General features: G+C 56.2%; 1 protein-coding gene across 7 annotated transcripts in view; it reads left to right on the top strand.

The window, feature by feature from the left end:
* AGRN (agrin) overlaps window positions 1-18,263 on the top strand; it is a 223,530-nt gene that overhangs the window by 184,754 nt on the left and 20,513 nt on the right. For all 7 annotated transcript variants that reach the window (XM_078849301.1, XM_078849297.1, XM_078849299.1 and 4 more), the window contains 15 exons: window positions 496-639; window positions 843-967; window positions 1,344-1,449; window positions 2,954-3,337; window positions 4,141-4,275; window positions 5,787-5,914; window positions 8,561-8,675; window positions 9,026-9,145; window positions 10,529-10,876; window positions 12,333-12,525; window positions 13,563-13,778; window positions 14,136-14,365; window positions 14,888-15,022; window positions 15,169-15,265; window positions 15,817-15,981. In XM_078849301.1, the coding sequence (XP_078705427.1) occupies window positions 496-639; window positions 843-967; window positions 1,344-1,449; window positions 2,954-3,337; window positions 4,141-4,275; window positions 5,787-5,914; window positions 8,561-8,675; window positions 9,026-9,145; window positions 10,529-10,876; window positions 12,333-12,525; window positions 13,563-13,778; window positions 14,136-14,365; window positions 14,888-15,022; window positions 15,169-15,265; window positions 15,817-15,981 (2,641 nt within the window). The remainder of the gene's footprint in view (window positions 1-495; window positions 640-842; window positions 968-1,343; window positions 1,450-2,953; window positions 3,338-4,140; window positions 4,276-5,786; window positions 5,915-8,560; window positions 8,676-9,025; window positions 9,146-10,528; window positions 10,877-12,332; window positions 12,526-13,562; window positions 13,779-14,135; window positions 14,366-14,887; window positions 15,023-15,168; window positions 15,266-15,816; window positions 15,982-18,263) is intronic.

Raw genomic sequence — 18,263 nt, forward strand, 5'->3', positions numbered from 1 at the left:
AGGCAGAAGCTGCATTTCTCATCTTTGCTGTTCTCTTTTCTCCCCTTTGAAGTGGGTTTGCCTTGGTTTGTCTTCAAGACACAGGATCAGACTTTAACAACATCAGCAGCAGTTCCAGCCCATTTAAACTAACTTCTTCCCTTTTCCTCAGAAAGTACAGTTATTCCTGTCTTTAATACCATCGAAAAGACTGTCAAATGGCGGGTGGGAGGCGGGGTGTTCCCTCTAAAAACTCTCTCCGGCTAAAAGGGAAGGGAGTAAGGGACAATCTTAAAATGCAAGCCTTATTTAACACTGTACATTTCAAAGGCTTTAATTGTTGACTCTGGGGCCGTTTATTCTATTGAAATTAATGCAACAGGGGGGTAGGGAAGTTGAATTCATTGGCATGCGCAGGTGCTCAGCTCTTCTGGTGGAAGGCACCAAAAAGGGGAAGGCTCGCGTTCTAAAACGTGGCAATGTTTGTTCCTTTCCTCCTGCTGCCTCCTTGCCAAGCTTGTAACTGCGACCCGGTGGGCTCGGTGCGTGACGACTGTGAACAGATGACTGGACTGTGCTCTTGCAAGACTGGCATCACCGGCATGAAATGCAACCAGTGCCCCAATGGAAGCAAGCTGGGGATGACCGGCTGCGAGAAAGGTGAGGCGAGGAAGCCACTTAGCCAGTGGCTGTTTTTCCTTTCTGAAGAAATCTTGGGTCAGTTACGATGTACTGGCTAACGGGTACGTGGCTACCACTGCGTTCTGCTGACGTGTTTTGTTTTGCATCCACGACCGGAGTAGAGGGACACCTCATATGTGTATCACCCGCATGTGCGTCTTTTTCCTTCCTCTCACCCTCAGATCCCTCTGCGCCAAAGTCCTGCCGCGAGATGAGCTGCGAGTTCGGGGCGTCATGCGTGGAGGTCAGTGGCTTTGCCCACTGCGAGTGCCCGTCCCCGCTGTGCGTGGAGGCCAACATGACCAAGGTAAAAGGAGGAGGCAGCCCGGCTCCGCTCAGCGTGCAGAGAGAGATGATATGTTGCCAGGTGTCAAAGGAGGGATTTTTCAGATAGCCTCACAGGGTGCCTCTGGGCTCCTCCTTTTGGGATTTGTCTCCTAGGGTCTCCTCCCAGCAGTGAGACACAAACAGGAGTCTCCCTGGCCTTTAACCCTTCACTGACCATTTAAAGAGGGAGGTTTATTTTGCACGGGGGGAGCCTGCGTCATGGGTGGTGGGGGGAGGAGAAACCCATGTCTCAGGTGGGCTCTGCTTTACAGAGGGGATGATGAGAGGAGCTGGCAATCTCTCCAGCTGCCTCTCCAATCTCTCCAGCTGCCCCCACTCTCCCTTGCCCTTCCCAGGTCTGTGGCTCTGACGGTGTGACCTATGGTGACCAGTGCCAGCTGAAGACCATTGCATGCCGGCAGGGGCAGGTCATCAAGGTGAAGCATGTTGGGCAGTGCCATGGTGAGTGTCTCCCCTATCTACCACTCCGGACAGGCACATATGGGCAGTGCTTAGCCCACTCCTCTCGGCATGACTAAGCACCTAGACAATAATAAGGTGATAAGTACCGTTCAGCATGAATTTGCCAAGAACAAATCATGTCAAAACAGCCTAGTATCCTTCTTTGACAAGATAACAAGCCTTGTGGGTAAGGGGGAAGTGGTAGTTGTGATACATTAGTAAGGCTTTTGATACTGCCTCACATGGCCTTCTCATAAGCAAACTAGGGAAATATAGCCTAGACAAACCTACTATAAGGTGGATGCACAACTAGTAGGAAAAGCGTACTCAGAGAGTAGTTATCAATGGTTCACAGTCAAGCTGGAAGGGCATATTGAGTGGTGCCCCGTAGGGATTTGTCATGGGTCCAGTTCTATTCAATATCTTCATAAATGATTTGGGTAATGGTATAGAGAGTACACTTATAAAGCTTGCCAACGATACCAAGTTGGGAGGGGTTGCAAGTGCTTTGGAGGACAGGATTAGAATTCAAAATGATCTTGACAAACTGGAGAAATGGTCTGAAGTAAATAGGATGAAATTCAATAAGGACAAATGCAACGTATTACACTTTGGAAGGAATAGTCAATTCTACAAATACAAACTGGGGAATGCCTGCTTGGGGAGGAGTACCGCGGAAAAGGATCTGGGGCTTATAGAGGTTCACCAACTAAATATGAGTCAATGTGATGCAGTTGCAAAAAAAAAAAAAAAAAAAAAAAAGCAAACATCATTCTGGGATGTATTAGCAAGAGAATTGTAAGCAAGACATGAGAAGTAATTTTTCCACTCTACTCAGCACTGATAAGGCCTCAGCTGGAGTATTGTGTCCGGTTCTGGGCACCAGGCTTCGGGGAAGATGTGGACAAATTAGAGAAAGTCCAGAGGAGAGCAAGAAAGGTGATTAAAGGTCTAGAAAACACGACCTATGAGGAAAGATTGAAAATCTGGGATTGTTTAGTCTAGAGAAGAGAAGACTGAGCGGGGACCTGATGATAGTCTTCAAGTACGTAAAAGGTTGTTACAAAGAGGAGGGCGATAAATTGTTCTCCTTATCCACTGAGAACAGGACAAGAAGCAGTGGGCTTAAATTGCAGCAAGGGAGATTTAGGTTAGACATTAGGAAGACTTCCCAACTGTCAGGGTAGTTAAGCGCTGGAACAAATTGCCCAGAGAGGTTGTGGAACCTCCATCATGGGAGGTTTGTAAGAGCAGGTTAGACAAACAGCAGTCAGGGATGGGCTAGGTAATACTTAGTCCTGCCTCAGTGCAGGGACTGGACTAAATGACCTGTTGAGGTCCCTTCCAGTCCTACGTTTCTGTGATTTTATTATGCCACTGGGCACGATCTCTGACTGCCTCCCTCTGTCCCTCCCCATAGACCCAGCCCTGCCTCCCAGAGGATGGGATCCATGGCTCCTGTCCAGTCCGTCCCTCTAACCGCCTCCTCTTGCTGCTCCTTCAGAATCCATCACCCACGTGAGTCACACCGTGCAGCCCAAGCCATTGCCCACGCTGCCCCTGGACAAGCTCCTCCACCCCCCACCTCTAAGGCTTACCACCCGGGCCCCTGACCCCACGGAGACAGCCACGAGTTCCCTGCTGTTTGAAGCCAGGCCCATTCCTAGAAGCCAGCCTGCCACGGTACGGTTGACCACTGCCCGGCCAGCTACCACCACCTGGACTACCCAGGGGATCCGCAGGACCACCATCCGCCCCCTCTCCACCGCTCCTGTGGTCCTGGCCACCCCCCAACCCGCGTACTCAGAGTCTGGCAGCGCAGAAGGCAGCGGTGACCCAGAACTGGGCATCAGTGGGGACCAGGAAGCCAGCGGGGCTGGCTCTGCTGGTAAGTGCCCTCTGCTCCGGTTCAATCGTGTTGCCGTCGTGTGGTCTCCAAGCCCCTGCTCCCGCCACTTCTGCTTCCTCCTTAGCAGCTGTTCTGGCTGGCGGGCCCTGCATGGAGCTGGCGCTGCCCAAACTATCACAGTGCCAGGGCGCGGTGGTAGCATCACCACGCAGCTCCCAGCCCAGACCCCCTTAAAGGCTGGTCGCAACATCTGCCTGGGAGCTGCGAAGCCAGGGTGAGACAGGAGGTGGGTGCTGGCGAAAGCTGTTGCCTAGGTGGCCTTGGGGTAGGGGAGGGAGGGTCTCCTTCAGCACAAGTAGGAGGCCTCTGGTCCCCAGGGCCGCACCGACAACCTGCCTCCTTGCTCACCTGCAGCAGGGGCCGCCTTATGGTGGGAGATGTTAGTCCAGTCTCCGTGGCCCGTTCAGCCCGGGGCTTCTCAGCACACCAAGGGGGCTTTAGTAGTGAGGAGGGCTATCTGCTAACACCTGGAGGGTCACCTGCCTGTCCATCTCCCACAGGCCACCAGGCTGAGCGCAGCGACTGCTGACTGGGTCTGATGGGGCCTCTTGCCGGGGCTGTGACAGGAACTGAGGGTGAGGGGGGTCCCGCCTCTTGCCGGGGCTGTGACAGGGCCGGAGGGGGGAAGGGAGTCCCACCTCTCGCCAGGGCTGGAAGGGGTCCCACCTCTCACCGGGGCTGTGCCAGGGCTGGAGGAGCATCCCACCTCGTGATGGGGTTGGAGGGGGTCCTGCCTCTCGCCAGGGCTGTAACATGCCCATGTGGCCCCTAATGCCATGCAGGGGAAGAGGAGCCAGAGGAGAGCCAAGTGACATCCACCCCCGCCATTGAAAGAGCAACGTGTTATAACTCCCCTCTGGGATGCTGCTCGGATGGCAAGACGGCAGCTGTTGATGCAGAAGGAAGCAACTGCCCGGGTGAGTGTCTGCCCCACGAGTCGGGGGGTGGGCGACAGAAAATCTCTTGAGCTCCACCTTGGTGGTAAGGGATTGAAAGCTACTGTCCCCTCTAGACTAGAGCACAGTCCCGCTACACGGAGCGACGGCTGGTGCGGGGAGCTGCTGCCCGCTTGTTTGGCAGGGGGTCTGGCTCCCAGATCTTCACTGGCAGCCTGTTGGCTGGAGTTGTAGGTGCTCGTTTTGATCTACGTAGGCCCACATGGCCTGGGACTATCGTACGTGAAATAGCCTGGTCTAGTGACCTCCCTGGCCCGTGTCTTTGCCCAGGTTTTGAGGCGTGATGGGGTGATTAGGGCTGGTCCTGGTGGTAGCGAGGAGAGAAGGGGCGCTGCCTGGGTTTCCATTTCATCTCTGGCTAATAACCTTCTGGTTTCCGGCGAGCAGCCGGTGGCTCAGTGTCTCTACCATGGCCGTGTGGGGTTACGGCCAAGGCTCCTGGGAGCTTCTCTTTCCTTCGTGTTCTGCCCCCCGGCAGCAGGCGCCGCTGTCACCAGTCTGTGCAGCTCCTGTCTCGCTGAGTGAGAGACTCTGAGAGTTTCCTTCTGAACTCGTCCTGTGTCCGGAAGGCATGAGAACTGGGGCACTCAGTGCGGTTTGCGCATCTCCGGAGCCCCAAGCACATGCTCCTGATACGGGCCCTTGTCGTCCTGCTCCCAAGCCTAGCAAACCTGTTCCCCGCCCCAGGCACGTTCCAGGTGGGTTTCTCCCAAGGTTCTGCTTGGTGTGCCCCCCCACCCCCCCGACACTTCCTGCGGTGGGGTTTCCAGTGGGATGCCCCCTTCTCTTTGCGTACAGTACCCCCACCCCCATAAGGGGGTGCAATCCCTCCATGTACTAATGCCAGTGCCAGGAGGGTTGCTTCCTGCAGCTCCCTGTGCACCCCCATGGGGCTCTCTGGGGGCGGGAGGGGTCCCCCTTTGCAGGGCTCCTTGCTGTTTCCGCCCCCTTCCTCTGATTTCTGGGTGGCTTGGTGGGAACCCTGCAGGAAGCGTCAGACTACAGATCCCCAGAACCTACAAACAGGCTCCCCGGTTCCCTCCCCCAGCCAGGGAATTCTCCTTGCCAGGGGACCTGGTTACCTATGGACTCCCTCAGCTGCCTCTTTGTGTTGCATGCACATATCTGATCCTGCCTTATTGATTGTGTCCTGCTCTGGCTAACGTCTTTCTCTTGTTACCCAGCCGGTCCAGGGGGGCTGCTATCCGGGCCAGAGTTCAGAGGAAACCGTATGGTAAAAGCTGCCATCTCTAGCCTGGTTTTTGCCATCTGACCCACCTGCTCCAGCAACTTCAGATACTAATCCTCCATAGCCATCAAAACTAACCCAAGCCCTGGCACTACCCACACACTACCATCCACCCCCGCCAGGGACTGAACACTCCGCTCAGCTGTTTGCTGCCAACCCCCTTCCAGCTAGCCAGCTAAACAAGTCTGTCTTGTTTCTTTTTGATTGCCCCACCTTCCCATAGCCACCAAAGTCTTCCAGGGAGTCCTCATCTTGGAGGAGGTGGAGGGCCAGGAGCTGTTCTACACACCTGAGATGGCTGACCCCAAATCAGAGCTCTTTGGGGAAACGGCCAGGAGCATCGAGAGCGCGGTGAGTTGGTTGCCCTGGGAGCATTGGCCCTGCATTTGGCGAAAGGGAGGAACTATCCTCCTCGGCTCAGAGTGTGACGGTTAGGTATCCTTCATTAAGCTGCTCTACGAGGGTAAATGTAACAGCCCTGTGCAGCACGTGGGGAATAGAACTCGTGGCTTTTGGCTCCAAGAACACACGCCTCTGACACGGGAGCTAACAGAGAATCTCTCTTAACTGCTGCAAGCAACGGGGCTCATCTGTCTCTATGGACTGGCCTTGAGTGGGCCCGGGGATCTCACACACGCTGAGTGAATATGTGTCCGACGCACCCCTTCAGCATTGCCGTGTGTCTACAAGGTACCTGACTGTGGCAATGACAGTGTTCCAATGGCAACCCTTCTCTGCCCACTCCCTCCACGTGAGGCAAAGCGGCTAATGGGGAGACCTGGCACTGGAATGTGTCCAGAGCGCATTCACTGGGATGTACTTTCCTAGCATTAATACAGTGGGGGAGAGCTTTCTGGTGGATGGGAGAACTGGTCTGAGACCTGGCTAATATTCCTGGCTGTGCCAGTGGAGTCCCATGTGCCCTTGGGTAAGACACACTCCCCTGTGCACACACTCCTCTGTGCTTCAGTGTTACTATCTATAAAATGGGAACAATAAGACCTTGCTGCCTATGTCAAGTTCTTTGAGATCCTCGGATAAAGTTTGCTCTGTGTTGTTATAATTAGAGAGAGGCTTAAACCCCAACGTTGGAAGCAAACTTTGAAAACCCCCAAGCTCAAGAGCTTCCATGGATCGGAAGCGTGAGGCCGCTTGGCTAAGGGGTGTTGCTTTGGGCCTCTCAGTTGCTATAAGTGTATGTGTGTTAATGAAAGACGCCCTAGAAAAGCGGCTGTCCCAGCCCTGTGTCTCTGCTCCATGCTTAGCTCCACCAGACTCTCCCAGACACCTCGGGAAGTCGCGCTTGTAAATCCAGTTCCCTGCTTTTTCGAGACTTGTAAAGGTCAAACGCGGCAAGCGCACCGCTCCCTCTGCCTTTGCCAGCTCTCAGGCGAGCGCTTGGCCCCATAGATGGCGGGGCCAAGGCAACAGGTGAGACAGAGGAGCAGTATCGTGCTGCAGACTGCTGTGTGGCACAGCAAATGCACAGCATCCATATGAATGGAACCAACGTAGTCAGCATTCAGACGCTGGTCCGGGTGGTACTTAGGAATTTGGCAAGTGCTTGGTACAATTACATAAGTAGACGTGCACTTGGCATATGGGTTCATGCAGCTACATGTAACAGTATTTTGCATTGCGATAGAGGCTTCCATCCGAGGATCTCAAAATACCTTAATCCTCGCCACCTCTCAGGGGGTAGATTTCATCACCCCCATTTTACAGATGGGGAAACCGAGGCACAGAATGGGTAGGTGTCATTTGTCGCATAGTATGTTTGTGGCTGAGCCAAGACTAAAACCCGGGCCTGTGCATCAGTCATCCTTCATTCCCTTAGCAACTGGCGTGTTTGCGTGGCTATTGGTATGCCCCTTTAACACATGGAGATATTAGGACCTATCTGGGGTGGGGGGCAGGGAGAAGAGGAAATTCCCTAGCGTAGAGAACCCCATGGACACCCTTTCCTTTAGGACACACTTGTGTCCTTGCCCTCTGGCTGAAGTGAAAGAGTGCGGGGCTTGGATCCAGCCGGGGTGAGGGACAGATGGAAGCCTGTGTTAAGGCATTGAGCTGGGACTCGGAGCTATTCCCAGTGCTGCCACAAACTCCCCGGGTGACCCTGTGCGAGATGCTCCAACTCTCAAGGACAGACTTTCAGAGGTATTTAGGTGCCTAAAGATGTAGCTAGGGGTTCAGTGGGTTGTGGGAGTTGAGCACCGAACTGGCTTAGGTGCTTTTAAAAATGCTGGTAGGTGCCAATCTGCGTCTTTCGGCGCCTAAATACCTTAGTAAATCTGGCTTTCCTGTCTCCGTTCCCCACCTGTGAAGTGGGCATACAGATATTCCCTGTTCCCCACCCTTGTCTGTCTTCTGTTTGCCGTCCATGGTGAGCTCGTCAGGGTGGGACTCTCTCTCTCCCCAAATGTCTGCACAGTGCCCGGCATGGGAGGGGAGGTGTCGGGGGGATCTCGGACAGGGGTCTGTGTCACACCCAGCACAACAGGGGCCTGATCTCAGTCAGTCAGGTCTGCTCAATGCCTAGCAAAATGGGGTCCCAATCTTGGTCAGGGGTCTGCACATTGCCCAGCACAATGTTGGTGGCCTGATCTCAGTCAGGGGGCTCTGCTTGGTGTCTGGCATAATGTGGGGCAGGAGGGGGTGGAAGGGGTTGATCTTGATCAGGGGTCTGTGCAGCACCTGGCACAATGGAGGAGGGGGTGCGAGTTCATTTGTGGGGGGCGGGAGTGTCTGCGCAGAGCCTGGCACAAAGAGGGGCCCCCCGATCTCAGTTAGGGCCAGCACGCTAGTATAATCCTGCTGCTCCTATTCATAGTAAGCAGAGGCTCAGATATGGAACCCAGTAGGTGGGGATGTGGGAACAGGGACTGCTGGGCTTGGGTAGGCCAGGCTCCTGAGGCCGAAAGGAGGCGCGGGCACCCTAAGTCCGTGCCCCAGTCCGACTCCCTTGCTTTACGTTTCTCCCCCTTGGCCAACCAGCTGGACGAGCTTTTCCGGAACTCCGATGTGAAGAAGGATTTCAAGAGCATCCGGGTGCGAGACCTGGGCCAGAGCAGCACGGTCCGTGTCATTGTGGAGTCCCACTTTGACCCAGGTGAGAGCCACCCTCTCGGATCTCTGCCGATACTCCCTGGCGGTGCGGTGCTATCTGCCTGGAGGGGGTGGGGCGAGGGAGCCTGGGGCAGGGAGGGCTGGAGCGGCCACAAACCCAAGGAAATCGCACGAGCTAGGCAGGAAAGGGCCTCGTTAAAAACACCGAACGCCTGGTCTTTTGTTCAGCAAATGCAGCAGGCGCGCCGGGGGAGGGCTGTGGGGCTGCGGCGGGGAAGGGAAGGGAATGAAAAGCATCGGATGCTTCAAGGGGATGGCATGAGAGGGAAGGCCGGCGAGAGCTACCCTGTCCTCACTCTGTGCCTTTCCCTTCTTCCTCCTGGGTGTGAGCAGCCACCTCCTACACAGCAGCTGATGTGCAGAGGGCCCTGCTGAAGCAGATCAAGGCCTCCAAGAGGAGGCCCATCCTCGTGAAGAAGCCTCAGCAGGAACACATCAAATTCATGGACTTTGGTGAGTGCTTTGCGCCCTCGGTCTGCCTGTGTCACTTGCTCTCTCTTGTCCTCCTTGCTTCTGTCCTCGGCTGGTCCTTTTCCTCTTTGGCCGGAGCCCATCCAATGCACCTTGTCCTCCGGAGGACGTTTCGTCCGCAGAGACCGGAACGCTCGGTTTTGCCAGGGTGGTGCTGGTCTCCGGGACATGCTGGGGGCTGCATTTTGTGCATCTTGGCTCCTTGGGAACCGCTGGGCTCCCTTAGCCCAAAAAATCACATCCGGACCCCAGTTCACTGTCAGGTCAGATCCTTGGCCGACGTGAATCTGGGCAGCTCCCTTGAGTGTTGATTTATACCAGCTGGGGGTCTGGCCCTTGTCTCCATTTCTTCTCCTACTGTCTGTGTACGGAACAGAAACCCCCACACTGTAATCTGCTCTCCCACACCACCCCCTGCAACCCCCAGCAATCGTCTTGCCCCCTGCACCCCCATGAGGTCGGATGCCATGTGATGCTGCAGCACAAGGGCTCAGGTCACAGGGCTTGAGTGCCCACAAAATCGTCAAACGCCCCACCGCTATGGTAACCGCGAGGCCGGGGGAGACAGCCGGGCAGCCCCATGGGCCTGAACAATCGATTTCCTATTGACCTGCCAGAGAATAGCGAAGCACAAGCCAGTATTGATGTCAGGGGCAGTTCAGTTTGATTAGAGAGCATATTTAGTGTAATTAGCACTGACGCACATCAGTGACAGCCACTCTGCAAACACCCCAGATAGGCTAGAGAGCTGCTAAAGCCACTCACTTGCCAGCTCATGGAGCGAGTCTCCTGATCCCCAAGGAAGGGCTGTTAGTCGGAGGGGAAAGCGATGGGGAGAGAGGGGGCAATGGGGCGGCTGAGCCCTTTTTCTCCAGCCTTTCAATGCGGTGGAGTAGACGGTTCTTCGGCCGTCATCCCTTGCAGTGGTTCATCCAGGCCCAATGGAGGGCAGAGGATGCTACTTCCTGAATGAACCAACCCTTGTAAAGGGGTGGGAAGGATCGGGATCAAGGCTCAGCCCCACAGCAGCCCTGAAAAACTATTAATCTCATGTTACAGGTGGGGAAACTGAGGCACGGGTTGGCAAATTGTCTAGCCTGAGTTCATTGTCAGAGCTAGGAATAGAACCCAGGAGTCCTGAGTGAGCTTCACACACTCTAATCCCTAGACAGCACTTCCAGAGGTAGGAGTAGAACCCAGGAGTCCCGACTCCTAGGCACCTTGCCGTTCTGATGAAACTTTCCTCACTCTGAAAGCTGGAAATTAAACCCAGGAATCCGGCTCCCAGCCCCCTACCTTCCCTGGGGATGCCAGCTGGGTGCCAGGTTCCTCCTGAGGACCAATCCCCCCCTTGCTGTGTTTCAGACTGGATTCCCAGGCTCTTCACCACCACCACCACCACCACAACGGCCACCACCATGGCTCCTATCACCACCCGGAGGTTTACTGCCCCCACCGCTGCCCATGTCCTGCCCCCGGACGCCATGGAGAGGCCCAGCACCAAGATGGCAGGGCCCGTCACCACCAGGAGACCCACCACCACTGTGCCAGCCACCACCCGGAGGAAGCCCACGCGCCAGCCCCCCGCCACCAAGAAGCCGGCCCAGCCCTGTGACTCCCACCCCTGCCTGCATGGCGGCACCTGCGAGGACGACGGGAAGGAGTTTACCTGCAGCTGCCCGGCAGGGAAAGGGGGAGCGGTCTGCGAGAAATGTAGGTGGCTCCCTGTCTGTGGGGAGCAGTGAATGAATGCCAGGGGGCCTGATTGTGAGGTGCTACGCCCCAGGAGCTCCCCCCGGGACTCCAGCTGGAGATGGAGGGTCAGGGGGCAGGCACAGCCCCATGGTTCCCAGTGAATAACAGTGATCCGGATTCTAGACGACCTCTCGAGGTCCCTTCCAGTCCTACATTTCTGCGATTCTGTGAATTGGCCGCTCATTGTCTTTACAAATCAGGCCCAAATTCAAAACCATCTTTTCTCTCCCTCTGCCCCTACAGCGGCACTGCAGGCTGTAGGAGGCTAGAAATGCCACACTGGAACAGGCCAGTGGTCCCTTTAGGCCCAGGTCTTGCTTCTGTTCAAAACGGGCGTGACACTCCCCATGTAAGGCACCCCATTAGAAATACGACAGCCTTAGTGAGGCAAAGCGTCCGACAGTAAATTCTTCCTGACCCTAGTCAGTGATGCACTAGTGCCCTGCCACATGAGGATTGTGAGCTCTGGGCGGGTCATACCAACTAGTGCAACATGCTGTTCTCAGCCTCAGAGGCCAATGAATGCTGGGTGCGGTCTAGCACAGTGACAGCTCAAAGTGTTCTCTTGTATCACAGTGGATGCACCTGGGGGGGTTCAGGACTTATCCCCCAGCCCTCTGTGCCTCTCATCAACCTACTCCAAACTGGCTACATCCTGCGACCGAAGCAGTTCCCGTTCGCTGACAGCTCAGAATGGCGAATCAGGGTCGGGCTGGGGTGCAGGATGGGACTGTAAAGTGTTGATTCCTGGAAATTATTGCCCCGAATGTCAAAAGCTGAGGCTTTCAAAGCCGCCTTTGCATGTGGATATCCAGGCCTGTTAATGTTAATGGGAATTGGCCATCCAGATCCCTTTGAAAATCTCAGCTGCACTAAATAAGGACTGGGGTGATAAATATAGCTCTGTCGTGTGGGATTCAGGGAGAAGAGAGAAAAATGATCCAAAGGTTAGAGGGGCTGGGTTATGAGGAACGATGCACACAGCTCGGGGGGACGGGGCACCTGTCTGAGTGTGAGAAAGGCGTATCCGACCTGGAGGGAGGAGAACTGAGGGGCATCCGCATGGGTCTAGCTGGGAGCAAAGGGGTGAAATCGAACAAGAGGAAACATGAGGTAAATATCTGGGGGGTGATGGAACAGTGAGATTTACAAGGCTGTGGAGTCATCGCTCTATGGAAGCCCCATCACTTGGGGGCGTTGAGCACTAGGCTGGTAAATGACCAAGGAGGATGGTGGAGGGGACTGATCCCACAATGACTTGGGGTGGGGCCTAGCATGCCCGTTCCCTCTCTGACCCCTTCCCCGGACGTGCAGGGAGGGTGGTGCTCTCAGACTCACGTCAAGGGTTGTCTCTCTCTCTCTCTCTCTCGCTCTCTCCCGCCGCACCCCGTCCTCTCTCCGTCTGTGCTCACAGCCATCAGGTACTTCATCCCTGCCTTCGGCGGGAAGTCCTACCTGGCCTTCAAGATGATGAAGGCCTACCACACGGTGCGCATCGCCATAGAGTTCCGGGCCTCTGAGCTCAGCGGGCTGCTGCTGTACAACGGGCAGAGCCGGGGCAAGGACTTCATCTCCCTGGCGCTGGTCAGCAGCTTCGTGGAGCTCAGGTGGGTGTCCCTAGCCATCCGCCTGGGCCCTCCCCCCTCAGCGGGGAAGGGAGCGGAGCAGCCTGGCTGCGTGAGCAGGGATCCAACTCCCCGGGACGTTCCATGGGTCGCTCAGTCATTGAAAGCACAGATTCGTCTGTCTCTTTTTACCACGCAGGCCCCTCTGTCCAGGGTGCCTCCCAGCCAGGCTGTCCTCAGCCCGAGCTCTCCGCATAGCCTCGCCAGCTCCCAGCTCTCCAGGTCATCCAACTGCAGCTGGACAGCCTCCTCTTTAAAAGTGCCCAGGTGTCACTGGGGCAGGTGGTGGCTTCTACCCTGGCCCAGCAAGGTTTTGCCTCCTACAGGAACACCCCTTTGGGGGCTGATGGGATGCAAAGCACTGGACAGCTGCAGGAGCAGGGGTTTGTACCCAGCCAGCTCCAGAGTCCAGAGTGGTGGGTGGAAGAATTGGGCATTAGTGATCCAGTTGTTAAGATCAGAAGGACCAAAAAAATAAAAGGGGTCTTGAAGGAAACAAACAGTTCTCCAAAAAAAAAACAACCAACCAACCAGGTTTTCAGCAAAACCCAATGAAAACATTTGGTTTTCAAAACCTGAACATTTTTGGGGGGTTGATTTTGGGAGATTGTGCTCCACCCCTTTTTCTAATCCCTGTTTTCTACTGGAAAAGGGTGGAGAGAAAGAAGAATCCAGAAATCAAACCCTGTACATATTGGGGGTTTCAAAAGCCAAAATGAAAATTCTGTTTGAAATGAAACAGTGGCCGGGGGCCCTGCAGATTCAGGGGCGTTCCTCAGGGGAGGCCTATGTAATGAGTCCAATTTGCCTACCCTTAGATTCCAGAGCCTGTCTGGTGTGTACAAAGATCACATCACCCACCACTGAAATGCAGCCACCTCTGTGGTGGAAAGTGGCAGCTGGGATGTGGTTGCAGCATCTAACTGAGAAGCTGTCCCAAGCACCACTTTCCCTGCAGTTCAGACACAGCAGTAGCCACGACGCCACCTCAAGCCCACTGCCCCCCTCCTCCATTTCAGGTTCAACACAGGATCTGGTACAGGCATAATCACCAGCAAGGTGCCCGTGGAGCCTGGCAAGTGGCACCAGCTGGTGGTGAACCGGAACCGCCGTAATGGCATGCTGTCGGTGGACGGGGAGCCCCATGTGAACGGGGAGAGCCCCAGTGGTACCGACGGGCTGAACCTTGATACAGATCTGTTCATCGGAGGGGTGCCGGAAGACCAGATGGCTGCGTGAGTAGTGGGTGGACTTAGCTTCCCCTGCAGAACTGCTGCTCCTGGGGTCCTAGCCCTTCCTGCTGGTGGCTTCTGGCAGTGCATCCTTAGAGGGAAAAGGTGGGGTTAAGGCCAGCACCTGAATCCTCTTTGGAGCAAAATCTGGGGCGATGTTAGAGGCAGGCGGCTCTCGGAGCTCAGAGGGCCGGGGGGGGAGTCCCTTCTCCTGGGCAGACGGGGGAGCGGGCTTGGAGGGGAGGATCCTGGCCTGGAGTCTGCAAATGAGCCCAGCCAAAGCCAGGCTACTAGGTGCACACGGCCCTTCATGCCCTGGCCCAGCTGTCTCTCCTGAGCGCCGCCCTCCCGTCCCTTCAGGGTGGCAGATCGCACGTCAGCCACCGCCGGCCTGAGGGGCTGCATCCGCCTTCTGGATGTGAACAACCAGCTGTACGACCTGCGGGAGAAGGGCAGCGACGTGCTGTACGGCAGCGCGGTGGGCGAGTGCGGTAACAACCCCTGCCACCCCAACCCCTGCCACCATGGCGCCATCTGCCACGTCAGGGAGGCCGAGATGTTCCATTGCCAGTGTCTCAAAGGCTACACAGGTGAGAAGCTGGGGGAATGACACTGGGAGGCAGGGCTGCCCTGGGGGTGGCCTAAATCATGAGTCCCCTTCACCCACCCAAAGAGATCCCATGCTTAGGTGATCGTGTCCCCACCTGCCGCTGGAATGCAGCCACCTCTGGGGTGGGACGTGGTGGCTGAGTAGCACTGTGCCGCAACAGTGCCCAATTGGAGGGGAATCCTGAGACCTGGACTCCGGAGTTAATACCCAGCTGCTCTTACAAAAAGATAAATGCTCATAAGTCAAGGCCTCTTGGGTTTTACGTGACCCAAAAGGCAGAACCTCCAGCAGTGTGGCCTGCCCCTAGTGCCAGGCAAGGACATAACTCCATTGCTGACCCAGCCAGTGCAGCCTGCCCCCAGATGGATCAGTCAGAGGTAGGCTATGGGGACCAGAAACATTCCTCCCTGGTGCGCACATGTCTGATTGTACGTGAACCCAGAGCTTCCGGCCTCACCCCGGCCCCAAGACCCCTCCCTGATGTGCTGCTTTTCTCCCCTAGGTCCGACCTGTGCCGATGAGAGGAACCCGTGCGACCCCAACCCCTGCCATGTCTCTGCCACCTGCCTGGTGCTGCCTGAGGGAGGCGCCAAGTGCGAGTGCCCCATGGGGCGGGAAGGGGAGTTCTGCGAGGCAGGTGGGCTGCGATGGGCCTGGCAAGTGCGGGGGGGGGAGGGTCTCTGTGTGCCGGGGGCACTCGCCCCCCCTGGCTGAGGGCTTGGGGGCACAGACCCAAGTGGCTTCTCCTCTTCCCATCTCACCCCTTCTTGTTTTCTGACTCAGTGATGGAGCAGGACCAGACCCGGCCGTTCCTCCCAGAGTTCAATGGCTTCTCCTACCTGGAGCTGAGGGGGCTGCAGACCTTTGTGCGTGAGCTGCAGTAAGTGTGTTTCACGGCTACAGAGAAGCCAGTGTGGAGGAGGAGGGGAAGTGTGAGCAGGAGGTACAGGGCTCCTGGGGTGGCTGGGATAGGAAGGGGGCTGAGGATTGTTCCTGAGAGATGGTGGGGGTTGCTCTCCTCCCTCCCCCAGGCACAGCATCCCCCATGACCCATTCTTCCCACACTGCTAAGTGGGAGGGGGTCCCAGGATGGAAAGGACCCTTGCGCAGATAGCCACAGCATTGCAAGCCGAGCCAATGGGCCCAGGGAGACTTGGCCCTCAAGGGCTCTGTGCCACGCAGGCCAGAGGCTCTCGGGGCTGTGGGAGGAGGAAGCTGGCCCGGCTGCTGGCCCCGTTGTGTGGCTGAACAGAGGAGGCCGCTGCCCAGGGCTGTCAGGCTGGCTCCTCTTCATCGCTCTGGTGGGATGCAGAGACTTTGTGGCTCAGCCCCTTGAGAGGGGACGAAGGGAGAGACAGTGCCTGGCCTCGTGTGGCAGTAGCCCTGGGGCAGCTGGTTGGGAGGGCGGCACTCATGCCCTCTCTCCCTCAGGGACGAGGTGTCCATGGAGGTCGTGTTCCTGGCCCGGAACCCCAGCGGCATGATCTTCTACAACGGGCAGAAGACGGACGGCAAAGGGGACTTTATCTCTCTGGCCTTGCACGATGGCTACCTGGAATACAGATACGACCTGGGCAAAGGAGCAGCTGTGCTCAAGTACGTGCCCCATGGCTGCTGGGCTGGGGGGTGCTCACTGGCCCGCTGGCGGTGGGGCTCTGTTCTCTAGATCGAAGCGCCCTAGCACTGGCTTTGAGGCTCCGCTTTGGGTTCTCCGGATGGGTGGGAGGGCCCCCGCTATGGAGGGGGCGTTGCCTCGCCAGAACAGGCCCCTAGCCGTGTTAGCTGCTGGTGTGGCACAGAAGGGGACCAAGGAGTGGAAGGAAGGGTGGAGGGGGTTAACTCCAGGACCCCTTGGCTCTGGCCCCTCGCCCATTGGTTTGTGGTGCTCCTCCAAGGAGCCGGGGGAGTGGGAGTGAAAACAGCCAGGCAGCGCTCCCCTTAGCAGGCACCGGGGCCAGACCCACCACAGGTGATGAGTGGAATGTGGGGCAGATCTGCAGTAGCCCTAGCTTTAAGCAGCTGGCATGGCCCCTAAGCAAAACCCCAGTGGGGCCGTTGGATCTAGCAGCCAAAATGAACAGGGCTCACTTTAATCGGGTAACCATGCCACAGTTCATCTCTGGTTCAGCTGATTCTGAACCTGATTCCCAGGCCCTACAGCGATCGTGTCCCAGCACCTGGAGAGGAGACTTGTTTGTCCTGGTGATACATGATGCGGCCCTTTCACCAGAGAGTGGTTACTACTTCTGTACAAAGTGCCCCTGCTGTCAGACTCCTTCGCCAGCTTCTGGGAGGGGTTGGGGTTCTCCCCCGCCCCAAGGCAGCCATGGGGTTAAATCTATCTCCCTCGGTGCTTGCTCATCTTCCATGTTAATTATACCGGGCCGGATCCTTAGCTGGTGGGAGTCAGTATAGCTCAAGTGATGTCAATCCAGCTCCATTGATATAGGCCAGCTGAGGATTGGGCCAGTTGAGTCTAACGCTTGTCACAGGCTGGGGCTTCCCAGGGAAGATTGACTGACACATCTCAAAACACTGATGAGCTCCACTACTAAAATGGCAGGGTGTCGAGGGGCAGGGGGCAGCTTGGACCTGTCATGGGGAATTGGGCCTGCTGTGTTTCACCAGAGCGCCCAGCAGTGTGGGGTGAGCCAAGCCCCGTTCAGTATTGTGGGACGTGGGATGTTGCAGCCAGCTGTTCTGATGGAGGCAGGACAATAGCCAGGGATGGCTGGGCTGCTAGATCTTTCTCTCTGCTGATTCCTCCAGCTGGGCCATTCCTGGGTGTCCTGGCTGGTTGAGTCTTGGCTCCTCCTCCTTTGACACACAGCTGGAAGGATGGTCTAGTGGAGAAGGCCCTGGACTTCAGGCCAGGAGACCTTGGCTCCTTTCCCACCTCTGCCACAGCCTCACTTTGCGGCCTTGGGCCTGTCGCTTGGAGCCAGATTTCTCAAAGGTATTTCGATTCCTAAAGTTGCAGAGAGGCACCTCACGAGGTTTTCAAAGGTGCCCAACCCAGTTAGGTGCCTGAGGCCCTGGGTGCTTTTGAAAATCCCACACGGTGCTTGTGTTCATCTGTAGGAACTGAAATTCCTTTGGAAATCTGGCCCGTAGCAGCCTAAGCCCTGTTCGCTTCCATTGAGACTCTCTGGCTTCTCGGTGCTTTCTGAAAATGGGTGTTGGCACTCTTACGTAGCTGAGGGCCAGAGTGCAACGTAGCTAGGCACCTGCATGCCTTTTCAAAATCTGGTCCTTAGGCACTTTTGAAGCTGTCCCCCCTGTGGGCCTCAGTTCCCTACATCTGTAGAATGGGAAGCAGAATCCTTCCTGTCTCCTGCCCTTGACTAAGCTCCTTGGGGCAGGGCCTGTCACTCCCTTAGCATGTCTACACTGCAGCCAGAGGTGTGACAGCTGCATGTGTAGACGTACCCAGCCTAGCTTTACTCGAGCGAGTTCCCATAACAGTGCGCAATCATAGAATCATAGAATATCAGGGTTGGAAGAGACCCCAGAAGGTCATCTAGTCCAACCCCCTGCTCGAAGCAAGACCAATTCCCAGTTAAATCATCCCAGCCAGGGCTTTGTCAAGCCTGACCTTAAAAACCTCTAAGGAAGGAGATTCTACCACCTCCCTAGGTAACACATTCCAGTGTTTCACCACCCTCTTAGTGAAAAAGTTTTTCCTAATATCCAATCTAAACCTCCCCCACTGCAACTTGAATGCCCAGTGGGGCCCTGGCCAGGGGGTGCTCCCATATTGCAAATAGGAAATACCAGCCAGCACAGTCTGTTCTGCTCCCGCTCACCCGCTGCATCTGTTGGATGACTTTCACCCCAGCTGTGTTTTTTCCCCCTTTCTTCCTCGCCAAACCCCATAA

This window comes from Lepidochelys kempii, chromosome 18, assembly GCF_965140285.1.
Source record: "Lepidochelys kempii isolate rLepKem1 chromosome 18, rLepKem1.hap1, whole genome shotgun sequence".
Taxonomy (NCBI): Eukaryota; Metazoa; Chordata; order Testudines; family Cheloniidae; genus Lepidochelys; species Lepidochelys kempii.